This window comes from Alnus glutinosa, chromosome 2, assembly GCF_958979055.1.
Source record: "Alnus glutinosa chromosome 2, dhAlnGlut1.1, whole genome shotgun sequence".
NCBI classification, from domain to species: Eukaryota; Viridiplantae; Streptophyta; class Magnoliopsida; order Fagales; family Betulaceae; genus Alnus; species Alnus glutinosa.
The window spans coordinates 7,235,615-7,253,351 of record NC_084887.1 but is presented as its reverse complement, the minus strand read 5'-3'; the positions used below and the strand labels follow the sequence as shown (position 1 = coordinate 7,253,351).

Genomic DNA, 17,737 nt, shown 5'->3' with positions numbered 1-17,737 from the left:
TCTTAAATGTTGCACATTCAAGCCGTTTAATTTGCTATTGTTAAACCCTTAGCCTCATTGTAATCTAACATTTTGCATGGTTTTAGTGTTTTTAATAGTTTCAGGTGGTTAAAGCAAAAAGACCAAAAAGCCCTCAGAATTGAGCTTAAAATGGATGAAGATTTCTGCCACAATCGAAGTCGATCGATCGACCAATTAAGTCGCTCAAGCGACTTGTAGATCAATCGACCAATCATGTCGATCCAGCGACAAAGCGGCGCCGAAATGCAAACTTGCACGTTGCAGTTTTGAATATGGATTAAATGCATGGAAGCATGTCAGAGGCGTAGGGTCTAGACTTGGGTGGCACTATTTTCATCATGAGGATGCTTTCCTCTCTAGGAAGGAAAGGTCCTATAAAAATAGGATCCAACGCCCACTTTGTTTCGTCCTCTCTCTTAGTTTTTTAAACTTTAGGTTAGTTTTCTTTAGCAAAAAGAACAGAGCAACAAAACGTGAGGGAGAGTTATTTTGACCGTGTGTTCGTGGACAGTGCATCATGGGGGATTGCTCAACAACATCAAGTGATCCAAGGACCTCCATACGTGGCTAAGCTCTCCCTAGGGTTTTGATAAACCATGTCCAAGTATCAATGGCTTAACTATGTTTTGTTCTTTGGATATTTTATTTTGGGCATTGATGATTGTACTACTATGAGGATTACATTTTTGTAATTGATTTTAATGATTAATGCAATCTTGATGAAATGTTATATTGTCTATGAGAAAGCTTTTTAAGTTGATTGTACTCAAATTATATTTATTGTTCAAAATATGATAAGTATAATGGTTATGCAATGGTATTATTTGAACATGCAACAAGACATTTTGATAGTTCATGCCTAGGATAGACAAGTCATGCTACACCTTAGATTAATGTAATTTAGGTAGATGATTTGTACTAATCCGAAGATGAGCTACGCTTAATCCTTATTTGTTTGTAACCAAGTTAATGAATTTGATAGGGGATAACTTCACAAAAGGGTACCCAACTATAGCGCTTTTTCACTTAAGGGTACTAATATAACAAAACGTTCAATCGAGTGTAAGAATTTATCAAAACCATTCAATGTAGGGTATTCCGTCACCCTCAGTTCCAAATCGATGACGGAACCCAAAACACGTGCGTTTCACGTGATATACTTAAGCATTTCTTCCCTTTATGCCCCTCATAGCTCTAAAAAAAAACTAAGGGAAAACTTCACAAAAGGGTACCCAATTATAGCGCTTTTTCACTTAAGGGTTCTAATGTAGCAAAACGTTCAATCGAGTGTATGAATTTATCAAAACCGTTCAATGTAGGGTATTCCGTCACCCTCCGTTCTAAATCGATGACGGAAGTGGAGTCACGGGACTTCCACGTGATTTTTAAGGGCAAAGTACCCGTTTTGCCCTCATCTAAAACCCAATTCACAACACATAAAACGCAACAAATAGCATCACATAAAATGCAACAAACAGCTCTAGACCCTTGATAAGAGAAGCCTGTTTTCACATATCAGAGGTGAAATAAGCTTGAAGCTTTATCTTTCTGTGAAAGAAGAGGTTAAAGATTTATAGCCTAATGGAATAGTACCCTTTGTTTCTTCTTCTACTACTCCTTTTGGGTTTTCTAAGAAGACGAAGAAGTTGCAATGACCAAGCTCAACCATGGCGGCATTGGCACAGCAGCAACTGGTTCAAGAAAACAAGCAAACACAGCAAACGCAGAACCATTCAAAGCCTTTCGAAGCAAACCCAGGTGAGATCAAACCCGTTGTGGTGATGATGAAGATCCCCATGTGGCAGTGGACCACCCCTTTTGGGGAAGAGGTTGTATAGGAGGTGGAGCTCGTACATGGCAGGGACGTTGGGGGCCACAACGGAAACAACGTGGCCCCTTTTGATACCGAGCGATGCTATCGAAGAGGCCACTTGGAGGCATCGACTGTGGGAGAATGGCCTGGAAGGCTTGCAGCAAGGTGAAAGCTGAAGAAGATCCGAGAGAAGGGAGACGTGGAAAGCGGTCTTGCACACCTGTCCCAGTGGCGCTGTGCATGCACCCATTGAATAGAGACAGAGTGATAAGTGTAATTGCATGCACTAAAACAAAGTCCTTGCATGCTAGCTACAGAATAGCAGCACTCATGATGTACGTGTTGAACTAACCTCTTGAGCAAGCTTGTCATGATATTTTGGATTCACAAATTCAGTGACACCAAACTTCTTTGTTGTCAAAGAGATTAAGAATATACCATCGTCAATACATAAAAATAGCAACTTAATAAGATTATGAAAACAAAACAAACTCACCTCGTTGGATTCATGTTCGGCCACTTCCTCTGTTTTAACTTCCATAAACAGAGTATAACTTCCTCTGTTTTAACTTCCAAATTTTCCGAACCATGCACCGCCACCAGGGCAAGAACCAAGTTTTATTGAGCCCAAGAACCTAGCTCTTCACCAGTCCTCGTTTCACACGGAACTGTGGTCTGTGGGCATTGGGCACACACGACAGCAACTAAGAATATGCGGCTACGAAATTTCCCAAGCCGCCCTTGTTTACTGAACTTAAAAACAACGACGAAGACAAAGCTTCTTTTTTTTTTTTTGAGCAAACAAGATAATAGGGTTACAAGGTTCAAAACCCAACCACAACCACAGTACAGAAAATCTAATAATGTCTGGCTTGCCCAACCAAATATTTAATTGTTTGAAACAAAGAAAGAAAAAAGCTCAACGCTTCTTATAGACACCAACAGTCTTCCCCCTGCGGCCTGTGGTTTTGGTGTGCTGGCCATGAAGACGAAGGCCTCAGTAGTGCCTTAGACCACGATGGTTCCTGATCTTCTTCAACCGTTCCAAATCATCTCTCAACTTTATGTCCAACGCATTGGAAACCACCTGAGAGTACTTCCCATCCTTGTAATCCTTCTTCCTATTCAAAAACCAGTCTGGGATTTTGAACTGCCGAGGGTTGGCAACAATAGTCATGAGATTGTCCAGCTCAGAAGCAGTTAGTTCACCGGCTCTCTTGTTCATGTCGACGTCGGCCTTCTTGCAGATGATGTTGGCGAAGCGGCGGCTAATACCTTTGATGGAGGTGAGAGCGAAAATTATCTTCTGCTTTTCGTCCACGTTCGTATTGAGGACACGCAGTATGTGCTGGAACTCCTCATTTGCCACCAGAGACATTTTGGACTTGCAGAGACAGAGCCTGTGAAAGAGAGGATTCGGAGGTAAAAAGCGCAACGGTGCGGGAGGTCTGAGGTTGAAGACAAAGCTTCTGATCCTTGGCGGTTGAGGATGTTAATACGGTGTCATTTGGGAGCATTTTATAAGTTTTGTCCTTTATATGTATTTGAGCATTTTCTTAAGGGGCATAACAAGAAAAACGCCATTAAAAATCACGTGGAAGTCACGTGACTCCACTTCCGTCATCGATTTAGAACAGAGGGTGACGGAATACCCTACATTGAACGGTTTTGATAAATTCATACACTCGATTGAACGTTTTGCTACATTAATACCTTTAAGTGAAAAAGCGCTATAGTTGGGTACCATTTTGTGAAGTTTCCCCAAAAACTAAAAACAAAAACCATGCGACCTTCAACCTCTTAACTTGTATTAGAGGACATCAACCTTCGAGGACTCCAACCCCATCAAATTGGCACACATCCAGTGATCATGCTGAAGCCATCCTTGAACTCTCTCATTCCCAGCTCTTCTCGGCCTCGCCAACAAGATTACCAAACTCTGCCTTGCATTTCACCTCCTAAAGCCTCTCTCTCCAACAATCTTCTTCTCCTTCTCTGAGTCGAAGAGAATTCGTATCACAAACCACGACTATTTCAGTTTCTCTTCTATCAGCTCCCTCGGCAAGGTCCGAAGATGCACTTTCGGATTGGGAGAGAGTGTACCTCCCCATCGACCCCGGCGTCGTCCTGCTCGACATCGCTTTTGTCCCTGATGACTTGAATCACGGTCTCTTTAATTCTTATTTGGCTTCTTTCATTTTGTTCGTGTATCTTCTTTCTGACCCTAGCATAACCACATGGCTTCTTGTTATGGTAGGTTTTCTTTTGGGGACTAGGCAAACCATTATGGAAACAAAAGATGGTGGAAACACTTGGGCTCCACGTTCAATACCCTCGACCGAGGACGAAAATTCCAACTATAGATTTAATTCTGTTAGCTTCAAAGGAAATGAGGGGTGGATTGTTGGGAAACCTTCAATTCTGTTAGCTTCAAAGGAAATGAGGGATGGATTGTTGGGAAACCTTCAATTCTGTTGTACACTTCAGATTCTGGAAATTGCTGGGACAGGATACCACTAAGCTCTCAACTTCATGGAGATGTGGTAAGCTTGTATTAGATGTTGGCCCCATGTCTATTTAAATCATACGTCGCTTTGGTTTACTTGAATTCGTACTTAAGCCGACTCATGCGGCCATGTAGTAGAATCTGTTTTCTAAAAATGTTATTCTAGGATTAACTTGTAGCAGCATTGCAATATTTCTGTTGGCAAGACTCCCATGTAGTTTAGAATTGTAGTGTACCTGTAGGAGTTGGTGTTGAAATCATGTTTTGTTAGGAAATCCTTATGGCTCTCTTCACCTCTGTTTTAGAACATGAAAACAAAGGTGAACAGAGGATCTTCTCCTTGGAGGCCTTTTCCTTCACGTCCGTATTTTAGAATCAAGCTCATCATGAGACAGGGGATCCAGTGCATGTCATGGAATTACCCAGCTAGGTATCGCATGGAAACTACACCACTATTATCTAAAAGCTACATGGTAACCCCTCTCTCTCTCTCTCTCTCTTTCTCTCCTGTGGGGTAGTGGGGTGATCGAACTCTTTTTGTTCTGAATTATGAACTGAATTGAACTCTTTAACATTTGTTTTGGATTGTGGGCTGCTGTTTAATTGTAGTTATATAAAAATATATTATTATATATAAGCTCAGATTCAGTGGCCTAGTCAGCCACTCTTTTCAGACAATTTTCTCCAAGACAATTTTTAGACATTTGTTTCCATCTCATTAAGTTCAACTTTAATTTATTTTCTAGCATTTAATTTCCGTTATTAGTTTATAAATTAAAAATCACAAAAACATCATTTTTCTAAGGGATAAATTATGATTAATTTTTATTAAAACTTGATAGACGCAACCAATACAATCCTTGTGGATCGACACCCTCAATATAGACGCTATCCTACAGTAATTCGTGCTATTGCGAGTGGTATTATTATTATTGAAGTATAAAACGACCACATCATATGATGCCTTTTAAAACCCATTAGCTAAACTAGATAAAGTAGGTTTTGGTTCGTTATTCTAGATTGAGATATACATAAGCCATTGGAAGTGCTCTAAGAAGGATTCTTGGTCAGCTTGGGCTTTGAATTTGTGAATATTGATTTTGATAGGAAATGCAACCTAAGCTATTTTCCAAAGAAGATGTTTCAAGCTTTGTTGGAGTTTTAAACTTTATAAGGCTTTCCAATCCTCTAGATAAAGGGGACCCGAATGAGTGGGATGGTTGTTTTGGTCTAATTTGATGGTTGATTTCATTGTGAAGTGGCCAGAGGTGGAGGAGGTCCAAATCCATTTATCTATGGAGGGCTTGAAGGTGAAATGGATTCTAAGAATATGTTGGACGAATGTGGTGTCAAAGAGATAAGTCATCTTGTTGAAATCCCAGATCCTGGAATTAGGAAGAAGGAGATCTTAAATGTTGATTTGAGGGATAAGGGATTAAAGAGAGCCGAGTTGGACATGGGTTTAAGGCCAAGAAGGGTGGGAATCCATGGGACTTCCAAATGTTAATGTTTAGGTTAGAGAAAACAAAATAACCATTTTGAATATAAGGTTTTTGGTACTTAGAATACCCCTCCACAATGATTCATTTTGGGGACTTTGCAGTAAAAAAAAATTATTTCTATTGAGGTACTTTGTTTTGAGGGCTTTGGTCCAAAAGAGGTTGTCCAGAATTAGGATTTTCCATCCTATTTTAGCAAGTAAGATCTGTTTTAGGACTTGGTCCCTAAGGGATTTGGGCATGCAAATCTTCTCCTAAGCTAGGGTGGTGAAGTGATGGGTTTTAGACTTATCAAAGCCTCATCGTAACTTCTTAAAGATCTTGTCAAGGTCATGACAAAGGGTTTTGGGGAGGAAAAAAAGAGACATGGTGAAGGTGGGAATGAATGAAGCTATACATTAGATAAGAGTGGTTTGGGCAACTTGGTATAGTACTTTGACTTTCCATTCAGAGAATTTATGAAAGATTTATTCTTGATATCCTTAAAGACTTTCCTTTTGTTCTTCTAAATGAACATAGGAGGCTAGGGTATTTGGCTTTGGGATGGATGGGTTTATGGCCAAATATAAAGTTTAATTCTGATTGGGTTGTAATCTTGCTATTTTTTCTACATAGGATTGATGATTTATCAAAGTTAACTTTCTACCATGACTAGAGAGTGTGCTTGTTAAGGCATATGATAAAATGAAGGTTGCTTCTCTAGTTGAGGATTGGCATAAATTATTAGAGTACTAGTAGCAGTTACTCTATAATGGTTCCCTTCCTTAAATATAGGAAAATTTCATGTAAAACACCAAAATAGCTTCCACAGTAGATGCCCTATATTTAGGGTGCATTTGGGATTGCGATTTCGTAGACAATAAGTGCGATTTTAAATCAAATCGCAGAACATAGATCGTTTGGGAACTGCGTTTTTAAAAATTGCGATTTGAAAACGCAGAAAATATGATTTTTCAAATCGCAGATAAGATAATGCTTTTTTGAAAACGCTGAATTTTAAAGGTAAATTCGCGATTTTAAAGGCTAAACTGTGATTTTGTCAAACGCTTAACTGCGTTTTTAAAAATCACTTTTTTCAAATCGCACATTTTAAAATCGTTATTTTAAATCGCACTTTTTAAAATCGCAAACCCAAACGGATCCTTAGATAACTCCATTGGGTATCTACAGTAAATACTTAGGGAGTTATTGTACATGCCCAATACAATATTTTAATAAAGAAAAACGTCTCTCACTCTCTGACTCTCTCCTTCACGGCTTCATAGCCTTCACGATTGATCCTCCAACGCTGCAATATGCAACTTCGGGTGCAACACGTCGTGCAAATAGAGAGTCTCCCAATGAGTCTCCCAATCATCCAGAGGGTCTCCCGGTGGGTCCTGTGCCGACCTCCTCTTCGACAATCCCGTAAGAGCTTCCATGAACAATGGAATGGTGGGAGCTTTAGAAACAGAAGGCTCTAGGACGGCAGTATTGTGCGGTGGCCAAGAGCGCCCTTAAAAGGCTTTGGGACGGCGGCGCTGTGTGCAACACACTCAGACCAATTTCTTCTTTTCCGATTAATGCAAAGTGAAGAAGGGTCTCTTTCCCAAAATAAGACGCTTATTTTGGAGAAGGAGAGAGCTGCGATGGTGATGAAGTATGGAGGGCCTGCACTTGACAGGGGAAAAGGGGGGATTTTTGCTTCTGTGTTTAGGTGTGATGATGGAGAACACGAGAGAAAAAGAGAGAAGAAAAGAAATGAATAAAAAATAAAAGTAGGAAAGAGAAAAAAGAATAAAATAAGAGTTAAAAAGAGTATTTAATTAATATATGGAAAGTTAAGAGAATCTATTGTGAGGTGTTTTTTTATAGGGAAGCAAAAAGTAGTTTTGTTTCCTAAATTTAGGGAAAATAGTTGGGTAACTGCTATTAGTGCTCTTAAAATCATCAGCAAATAGTACATGTGAAACAATAGGACTTTGTTTGGAAATTTTGATACCATGAACGGATTTTTGGGCTTTTAATTTAAGGATGAACCTTGAGAGGACTTTAGTGCCAAAAACAAAGAGGAAAGGTGATAGTTGTAATACCCTAACTAACTAATTAGTAGGGGTGGGCACGGGCCGGTTTTTACGGTTTTCCCATACCCGATCCTCAAGTCATGGGTTTGAAACCTGTAATCCGCAACCCGTAATTTATATTGTTAATCCATTAGGTTTTGGGTATTATGGGGCGGGGTGGATCTTTTCTGACCTCACAAGCCATCTATCAAGGAGAGAGAGAAAGTTATGAGATTCAATTTCTAAGGGAGAGAGAGAGACTTCGAGGTTGAAGAAAAGTTACATTGAAGAAGAACTTGATGCAAAGTTTTATATCACTTCCCAATGCGCGTCTTTAATATCTTTAACACACTTTGGTTTGAACTTCCCTAGTCTTGCGTTGCATCTAGCTATATATCACTTCCCAATGCATATTTAATATCTTTAAGTTTTTAACCCACTTGTTCTTCAATGCAAACTCGCCCTCACCAATACGCCTTGTTTTACCACCAACTGTTTTGCACTCCATCCAGCTAGCTTGCACTCCTTGAGAAAACGCGTGTCTTTAATGAGTTTACCCAAATACCTTGTCTTCAATGCAAAACCGCATTCCTCAATACGCATCGTTTCGTCCACCAACTGGCTTGCACTCCCGCCCCCAGTTGTTATGCGTCTACCAATGCAGCTTCATTCCGTGCCACATGTGCCTCAAGAACCTTTTCATCCGATAAGCCTTCTTGATGCCCATGTTCTCCTTCAATCTCTTGCGGCCTCTCTGAAAACCTTCTCATTCGATAAGCAATTGAGGATGACGAAAATGCTGGGGGATGGAGGGAGGGAGGCATCCTCAAACACTGGGGAAGGGAGGGAGGGAGGGAGAGAGGCATCCTCATCAAGTTTTGTCTTTTGCCTCCATGCCCTTCCTCTATGACTAACTATATCAAGCCTACCAAAATTTATTTATTCTTTTGGATTCTTTTCTCTTCATTGTAGCCGAGCATGGTCGGCTTATTCTTCTCTTGTTTCTTTTATGAAGGGAAATAGCCATAGGCTTTTGTTCTTTTTGAAAATTTCTTGATGATTTCTTATTGTATTTTTGGAACTATTCTAATAACTAATAATATTTTAAGAACAATTCTTTTACAGTGAACTGATACCATAATTTATGATATGATACAAGAGTTTCCATGACACCCAAAACATACATTCTCAATTATTGTTTCATAATTTTTTTAATATTAATAAAACACCTATAATCATGATATAGGTAGAGACCAGGAAGCCAAGATGTGTTAGTTCTGATTCTATTTAGGAGGTGTGTTATTGCCGAAGGCTGACATAGTTAAGTTTTATTGATTCAGGTGTCTGATATTTCAGATCAATCTTTGAGTAGCAGTATCGATGTAAGGGATTCTCTACCCCTTCTAAAATTATTTTATGTCATATTATTTTATCCATTGATTCTAACATATTTACGAATAATTGTTCTCGTTATGTATTTCAAATTTATATTGATGCATGAATGATTGTTTTAAACTAGTTTTGAGATGAAAGTTGTTGCTGGAAATAATATTCTTGAAATCAACGGTTTTAAGAAAAGCTTTAGTTATAAAGGACTTTTAATTATAGTAAATTGCTTAGTTGGTTCCCGAGATGGAAAGTTATTACTTTCTGAATATAATGAAAATAGAAGTGTAAAAACCCTCACACACGTTGCCTTAAGAGTTACAAAGTATAGTGAAAAGAGTAAGAATAGTTATGAAAATGAGAAAGATTTTTATAAATGACGAACGTGTATGGAGGAGACTATTATTTTGGCCCCAGAGATATTCACAAAGATTCACAGAGGCTTAAGCTCGTTAAGCTCGTTACAGTTGCTTGGATGGAAGTGCAACCGTTGAAGGACTTGGAGAAGGCGGTAATTCATCCCTAGGTCATGCTAAGTGCACTTTAATTAATTAGCTGACAGGGCAGGCATGTGGCCACAGTTTACCTGCCTGGGGTCGCATTGATCGCGCAACCCTAGTACACAAGGCGTAATAGTGTACATGGGCCCTAAATATGAGAAGTTTATTTATCAACCAGTAATTTTATGCTTTACGAAAAATGCCGAACTTATATTTTATATTATGGAACTATTTAATCACAAGTGTATTTTAATAATCGTTTTGAAGAAAATGAAGTTAACTCAACTGTTTTATGGTTGAGGGTTAACTTACTGAGCATTTCTCGCTCACCCCTTAATTTATTTTGTTTTCAGGTTATGAGCAGAGAGACCTAGGCGGCCGAGATGTGATCTAGTCTAGTATTAGGATATTACATTTCCGTTGCCTTAATAAGTACACTCGCACGATAAATTTAGTTTTCTTTGGATTTTCATTTATTGTATCAAACATAATTACTCTTTTCGGAATAACCGTTTCCGCATTTATTGAAGCTCTGAGTTTTAAATTTATTTTCTAGTAATTTATTTAATTCAACATATTAGCTAGGTTATCTAGCAGACCTTATGAATCTTTACAGTTTGGGTGTATGAAAATGGACGAACCTAACCCTTAGCGGTTTGGGGGCGTTAAATCTATCCAGTAGAGGATGTCGAGGGCTACTGCAAACAACAGATAGCAGGGGCGGGGGAAGATAGGGGGGAGAAACGTAGCCACTATGCGCCAGCTGGTGTGAATCACTCGCTGATGTGTGCAAGCCACGCTTTGGTGTGTGGGTGTCTGGAGGGGTCACGGTTGGTGTCAGCAGAGGCAAAAGACGCCGGGGAGCATGATGGAGAGGCGTGTGCCGTGCTGAATGTGGAGGAAGAGCGCAGATCTAGCTTTAAAAACTTTGACTCGAGATCCTAATCAAAGTCGGCGGAAGACACGGTGGAGGAGGGAGATGGCCCATGAGAGCTGCGTTGATGTTAAGGAAATAAGATAAAATGCCTCCAAATAGGTGGATAGGGTTAAAGAAAACTCAAGCAAGATAGGAGCCTCAAAGGAGGCGTTAGCAGAGGTGGAAAGTAGGAGGAGAGAAGAAGAAAGGGGCGAGGAGGGAGAGGGAAGCATAGAGCTTCCCTCCTCCCATGGTGTTTGGGTTAGGAGGCTTTTCAGAGAGGAGTTTCAGGAGAGATGGATATTTGGTTAGTTTTTATAGCTTTATTCCTTCAGATTTCTCTCCTTTCTGGCTCAAGTATATGTGATAGGTCTAATTTAGCTCAGTAGTCATTTTTATCTATTATGATTAATGTTGGGAATAATTCTATTCACACTAGCCTCTGGGTCAATACTGACCCAGAAAATGAGAAATAGCAGAGCTCCCAAGATGGTCCCATCCCGAGAGATAGGTACTAAGCAAGCAAGATAGCAAGACTCTCGGGATAGTCCAATCCCAAGAGGTAGACACCGAATAGCCATTCCCGAGAATGCAAGGCAGAAGGTATAATCAAATTAGGTCCCGAGAATACAAACATCTCGAAATCGAGATTCGAGTTAGCTAGTCAAGGCCCGAGACAAGCCAATCCTGGAAAATTAGGCATCAACTTCATCCCAGGAATTCCAGATGTGGATCCCACGAACTAAGGTAGACGTTATGGCTCAAAGATCATGCCTAGCCCCTGAAAATTCGGGATTGAGAATAAGTCCTGGATATTCAGGAAAGGATCTCGCTTTAAGGATAAGAAGGAAAAAATCCTGAGATATTCGGAGAGGAGATCGTGAATCTGGAGAGATCCAGGATCATCGGCACTCTCTAACCGCATCAGAAAGACTATAAATAGGCCCAGGCTCCAGGTATAAACTTAGATTGAATTTTTGCAATTAAGCAGACTTTTTCTCTCAGAAACTGACTTAGGCATCGAAGCGAAACCCCCAGATGGGTCTCTTCATGTTTGTTGTTTTGCAGAGATATTGAGGAGCCTAAGAAACGAGCTGTGTTCACGTCATACTGGAAACTATACTAACAATTATTATGTATGAATTAGTCATTTAACAACTTTTTTTGGTGACAATTTTACGTTCTATTGAAATTAAATAGTTTTTGCTTGCACGAAGTGTGAATTATCGTTACTTTTAATTAGCAACTCCAATCTTAAAATTAGACTCCTCACATGATCGAGTGGTAATTTGTTTGCTATATAGCTTAATGAATACCACGCGTCAAAGATGATCCCAAAACTAAATTAAAGTAAGATTAAAGTAATTAATAATGCACAACTTAACTCCATATACATTGATTCAAGAAAAAGGTAGGCAGAATAATATTTATAATAACCTTAAATTACTTAATAAAAATAAAAATGGTATTTTCATTTATTTTGAATCCACTTAGTGATTTTTTTTTTTTTTAGAAAACTTCACTTGCCACTCCCGATCTTTCATTACTTTTACAATCATACCCTTAAACTTAAAAAAAATCAATTTAGTGTATTCATTTTTTATTTTATTTTTAATTTCAACTATCCGCTAAGATTTTTCATTAAATCTTAACAGAGTAGTGTCAAAATTTCAAAAATACTCCACTTTTTTTTAGAAAAGAAATATAAAAAGTGATAAGTCTTGAAATATTCTATTCAAGACCCCTTAATTTACATTTGTTATACCTAATTTGTGTTGTAAATATAACGTTTTGTTGTAGTTTTGTGTTTTGTCTTATTTTTAGGATTTAATTGAAATCTAGTTCAAAACACCTGAATTAGACCTGAAAATACGTCAAGGGCGATTTGGTCATTTCTAGAGTTCAAAGTTGCTTTTGCCAAGTGAAGAATCGGCTAAGGCAAATCGATCGATCGATCGACCTTATAATCGATCGATTGAATCATCAGTCGAAGAAAAATCGATCGTGCGACATGCGATCGATCGAGATAGGGTAACCACGAATGCGATCGAGCGAAATGCGATCAATCGACTTTATAATCGATCGATCGAATTTGGATATTTTCGGAACAATCTGGAACAATGTTGACATGTCACTCTTCCTTGATATTTTAAATATCTTAGATTTTTATTAGATATTTTCTAAATATTTTTAGATATTTGTTAGATATTTTCTAGATATTTTTAGATATTTTCAGATATTTCCAAAATATCTTAGATATTTCCAAATATCTCTTATCTTATCTCTTTTTTTGATATTATTTTGTAAATCTCTTCCTCTATAAATAGAGAGCAACATGAGAGGTAGAGGTATGCGTCTTTTGGGGCTTGGATTTCTCAAGTGTATCTTCTTAGTTAATTTTAATACTTTTCATTTCCTTTTGTAATTTGAATCTTCTTAGATTAATATAGTGTCATTAGTTTATTTAAATTTTGTTTTCTTTTATTTCTTGCTTAGATTAGTTTACTTCATGTCTAGCTAAATTAGTTCTTAGGGTTTGATCAAAATCTTTTCCAAAAACCATGAAGTGTTTTTGATGTTCTTAGGATTTTCTAGATGTGTTTGATGATTGTGAAGGGCTAGAGGATTGCAAAATCCATGCTAAAAGGTTTTGTCTTCAAGATTCCAATCTATTTATTCATGAAAAATGGATTTGCTTGTCTATGAGTTTTCTTGGATTCATGAGTAAAATCAACGTTCTTGAAAGAAAACGATGTCTTTTGCAATGGTTCTTTTTGACATGATATGTGTTTACCTATTAGAGTCACCTTATAGGGTATACTAGGGAATACCGGTTGTTTCACACCTTTGGTAGTGTAAACCGTTTTTCAATTATAGTGTAACTTTTACGTGATGCGATCGGTGTGAAATTAGATACCTTATCATTGTGGCCTAATTAGGGTTTTCATATATTGTGTATGCTTATTAGGATGTATTTTAGAATAATAAGCTAGGGAGCATTAGTCACTCCACACCTTTGGTAGAGTAAATGTTTTTCAATTGTAGACTAATTTTTACGTGGAGTTGTTTAATGTGAAACTAGGTACTCTAGGATTTCATCTTAACAAAAGTGTTTTCGTGTCGAGGTCGTCGTAATGGTTGACGCCCATTATGCGCTCATATCATCCATGTTAGGAAGATCCATATAGACTTTAAGCATTTCATTGGTTGAGGATTGGACAAGATCAATACCCTAAGTTTCTTTTAAGTTTGTTTTCATTTTCCGCTTTCATTTCTTCACCTTATTGTTGTAGCTTCAATTTTACAACCTTTACTCTTAATTTTACTCTTAAGTTAAGTTAGATACGTTCCTTTAGATATCCTATTACGCAAAACAACCAATAATCTCTGTGGTTCGATCACCTTTACTATAGTACAATTGACTCGTACTATTGCGAGTGGTAAACTTATAAATTTAAAATCCACGTAGCCGGTTAGCCTGCTACCAAAAAGTAAAGAGATTTAGGCGTTGGTAAGGATTTAACGAAATTTGCAAAAATACCCACTCCTGAATCTTTTTTTTTTTTTTTTTTTATTTAAAAAAATAGGTATTTTGAAAATTTTGACAAAATTTAACGAAAAATTCTAATGAAGAGTATGATTGCAAAAGTAATGAAAAATCAGTGGTAATTAGTAAAGTTTTCCCCTTTTTTTTTTTTTAATAACAAGAAGGTATACACAATGAAATATCATATGGAGAAATTACCAATAACTAAAAGCTAATATTGAAACCAAGGCAATGAACCAAATTCTCAAAACATCTTTTACCTCCTATATGAATGAGCCTAATCCTTAATATTGTTTGTTCTCTCTATATCATAGGTTAGTCTTTTCTTTCTCAATCATTTCAAATTTCAGAAGGTTTAAACTCAAGGAGGACTATAACATGAGAAAAAAAGAAACAGAAAAAGAGAAAGAGAGTAATCCATCAATTTAGTTAGGTAGAATTTTGAGAAAGAATGTTTTGACTGATCACATTATAAGGTGATAATACAACAAAAATACTTTTAGTTATTTTTTTTCATAGCTCCTGCATGCATTTGCGAGCAGTACTATCTAAAGGGTAAATGTGTTTTAATATATATATATATATTGTTTTTGTTTGACATAAAGTTGGTTATATTTGGTACATGAGACGACTATTTTATTAAAAAAAAAAAATAGTTTTGATTAAAAAAAAAAATATATATATAAAGTGAAATAGCTTTAAAATAGCTATTTCCAATGTCTCACTGCCTACTCTTAATAAAAGTTATTTATTTATTTTTTAATGAAATAATCATTCTCGATAATAATCTTAACCCTACTGTAATAATAGTTTTGGGCGTTTTTTATTTTTATTTTTATTTGTGTTTTGAAGTATTTATTAATGTTTTTGTATTTTTTTTTTTAAAAAAAAATCTAAAGTCCCATTGAAAAAGGTCCCACCGAGACTTGAACTCGGGTTACTGGATTCAGAGTCCAATGTCCTGACCACTAGACCATGGGACCTCCTTGCATGAAAGTTCAAACATAAACTTGAAAACTCTACGTACTGTCTTCAACTCTCATTCATTTCATTTCTCAAAGCTCAGTCATTCAACTCCCATAGCCCTGATGAGAAGAAGCCTCCTCAAAACTCTTCCCCATCTCTCTGCAACCCATCTCCATCTCCATCCTCCTCCACCTCTCCGTCCGTACAAAAATGGTTGGCGACTCCCACACCCCTCAAAACCGGGCCCCACATCACCTTACACCTCACATCCCAGGGGTGTATTCGCCACCTCTCTTCCCCCACCACCAGAATGGGTGGAACCCTTCAACGATGTCTCTGACATAGCCTCGACCCGCAAAAACCTCGACCCATCTCCTTGGGTGGCCCAAATTCTCAATCTCCTTGATGGGTCCTCGGCCATGGGGGCCAACTTGGACTGTTTCTGTCGCAAGTTCTTGATCAGGTTGCCCCCTAGCTTTGTTTCATTTGTTTTGCAGTCTGTTAAACTTCGTGAGCAGCCCGGTATTGCTTTGCAGTTCTTTTCTTGGGCTGGTAAGCAAAAGGGTTATGCCCATAGTATTGAATGTTATGTGTCTTTGATTGAGGTTTTATCTTTATGTGGTGATGTCGATAGGATTGCGTGTGTTCTTAAGGAGTTTAAGGAGATGGGTTTTATGATGACGGTGTCAGCCGCTAATTCTTTGATTAAGAGCTTAGGGAGTGTGGGAATGGTTGAGGAATTGTTGTGGGTGTGGCGTAGAATGAAGGATAATGGGATTGATCCGGGTTTGTATACGTATAATTTCTTGGTGAACGGGTTGGTCAATTCGATGTTTATTGAGTCAGCTGAACGGGTTCTTGAGGTAATGGAAAGTGGGAGAGTAGGACCGGATGTTGTGACGTATAATACGATGATCAAAGGGTATTGTAAGGTGGGAAAGAGGAAGAAGGCAATGGAGAAGTTTAGAGATATGGAGGTGAGGAATGTGGAGCCTGATAAGATTACTTATATGACTTTGATGCAGGCATGTTATTCCGATCGAGATTTTGATGCTTGTTTGGGTCTTTATCATGAAATGGAGGAGAAGGGGTTGGAAATTCCAGGTCATGCTTATTGTTTAGTGATTGGTGCGCTTTGTAAGGATGGGAAGTGTGCAGAAGGATATGCTGTGTTTCAAAGTATGATTCAGAAGGGCTGTAAAGCAAATGTGGCAATTTATACGGCTCTCATTGATTCTTATGCAAAAGGTGGGAACATGGAACAGGCAATATGGCTTTTTCATAGGATGAAGAATGACGGTTTTGAACCGGATGAGGTTACTTATGGGGTTATTGTTAATGGCCTGTGTAAGGTTGGGAGATTGGAGGAAGCCATGGAGTACTTTGAGTTTTGTAGCAGTAATGGGGTTGTGGTAAATGCTATGTTTTATTCTAGTTTAATTGATGGTCTTGGAAAGGCTGGGAGAGTGGATGAAGCTGAAAGGCTTTTCGAAGAAATGGTTGAGAAGGGATGTACACGGGATTCATATTGCTACAATGCCCTTATTGATGCCCTGGCTAAGTGTGGCAAAATTGAAGAAGCATTAGCACTCTTTAAGAGGATGGAAGAGGAAGGTTGTGATCAGACAGTTTATACATTCACAATACTTGTCAGTGGACTGTTCAATGAGCATAGAAATGAAGAGGCATTGACGATGTGGGACATGATGATTGATAAGGGTATCACACCAACTGCAGCTTCTTTCAGGGCTCTTTCAATTGGCCTCTGCCTTTCAGGAAAGGTAGCTAGGGCTTGCAAGATACTAGATGAACTAGCTCCAATGGGTATTGTCCCCGAGACAGCTTTCGAGGATATGATCAATGTGCTGTGCAAAGCTGGCCGCATTAAGGAGGCCTGCAAGCTGGCTGATGGGATTGTTGATAGGGGTAGAGAAATACCCGGGAGGGTTCGTACTATTGTAATCAATGCCTTGCGGAAAGCAGGCAATGCAGACTTGGCCATGAAGTTGATTCATAGTAAGATTGGGATTGGATATGATAGAATGGGCAGCATTAAAAGGCGAGTGAAGTTCCGGATTCTGTTTGACAGTTGAGTCTTCCGCTAGATTTTTTGCTATGTAATCGAAAGTTGGCATCAGAGTGTCTACCCTGTAAAGATATGGAGCTGTTTTTGACCCATCCAGTTCATCCTTGTAGTTTATATATTCAATTAACAGTCAGAATTTCCCATAAATTTTTGAAATGCATAGTGAGTTTTATGAATTGTCCTCATTGTGGTGGCAGACAAGATTAATCAATAGTTTTCGTCTGCTTGGGGCTTCCATGTGGTTATGTTGAATATTCGTGTGATCTTTGGGTCAGCAATTCAGCATGGCTGGTATGGTTTCTTCCTTTATATCATTAAGAACTTGTAATTTTATACAAATAAACCATTAAAAAATGTATACTTCAGTGGGTTTTCGTATGGTATCTAAAGAAGACAATATTAGCTACCATTAGTTCTATGTATGTTAATGAAGTGGAAGAAAAAGCCAGCAGGAT

General features: G+C 38.2%; 2 protein-coding genes and 1 non-coding gene across 3 annotated transcripts; 1 reads left to right on the top strand and 2 right to left on the bottom strand.

The window, feature by feature from the left end:
* Window positions 1–2,619: 2,619 nt before the first annotated feature.
* LOC133861398 (small ribosomal subunit protein uS13z/uS13y/uS13x-like) lies at window positions 2,620–3,272 on the bottom strand. Its single transcript, XM_062297185.1, has one exon. It carries the CDS (start codon window positions 3,210–3,212, stop codon window positions 2,832–2,834), a length of 381 nt encoding a protein of 126 aa, XP_062153169.1. The 5' UTR covers window positions 3,213–3,272; the 3' UTR covers window positions 2,620–2,831.
* Window positions 3,273–15,141: 11,869 nt separating this feature from the next.
* TRNAQ-CUG (transfer RNA glutamine (anticodon CUG)) lies at window positions 15,142–15,213 on the bottom strand. Its single transcript has one exon. It is a non-coding gene; the product is annotated as a tRNA-Gln (tRNA).
* Window positions 15,214–15,247: 34 nt separating this feature from the next.
* On the top strand, window positions 15,248–17,458 carry LOC133860798 (pentatricopeptide repeat-containing protein At1g03560, mitochondrial). Its single transcript, XM_062296422.1, has one exon. The coding sequence runs from the start codon at window positions 15,319–15,321 to the stop codon at window positions 17,287–17,289; it is 1,971 nt and encodes a 656-aa protein (XP_062152406.1). The 5' UTR covers window positions 15,248–15,318; the 3' UTR covers window positions 17,290–17,458.
* Window positions 17,459–17,737: the final 279 nt, after the last annotated feature.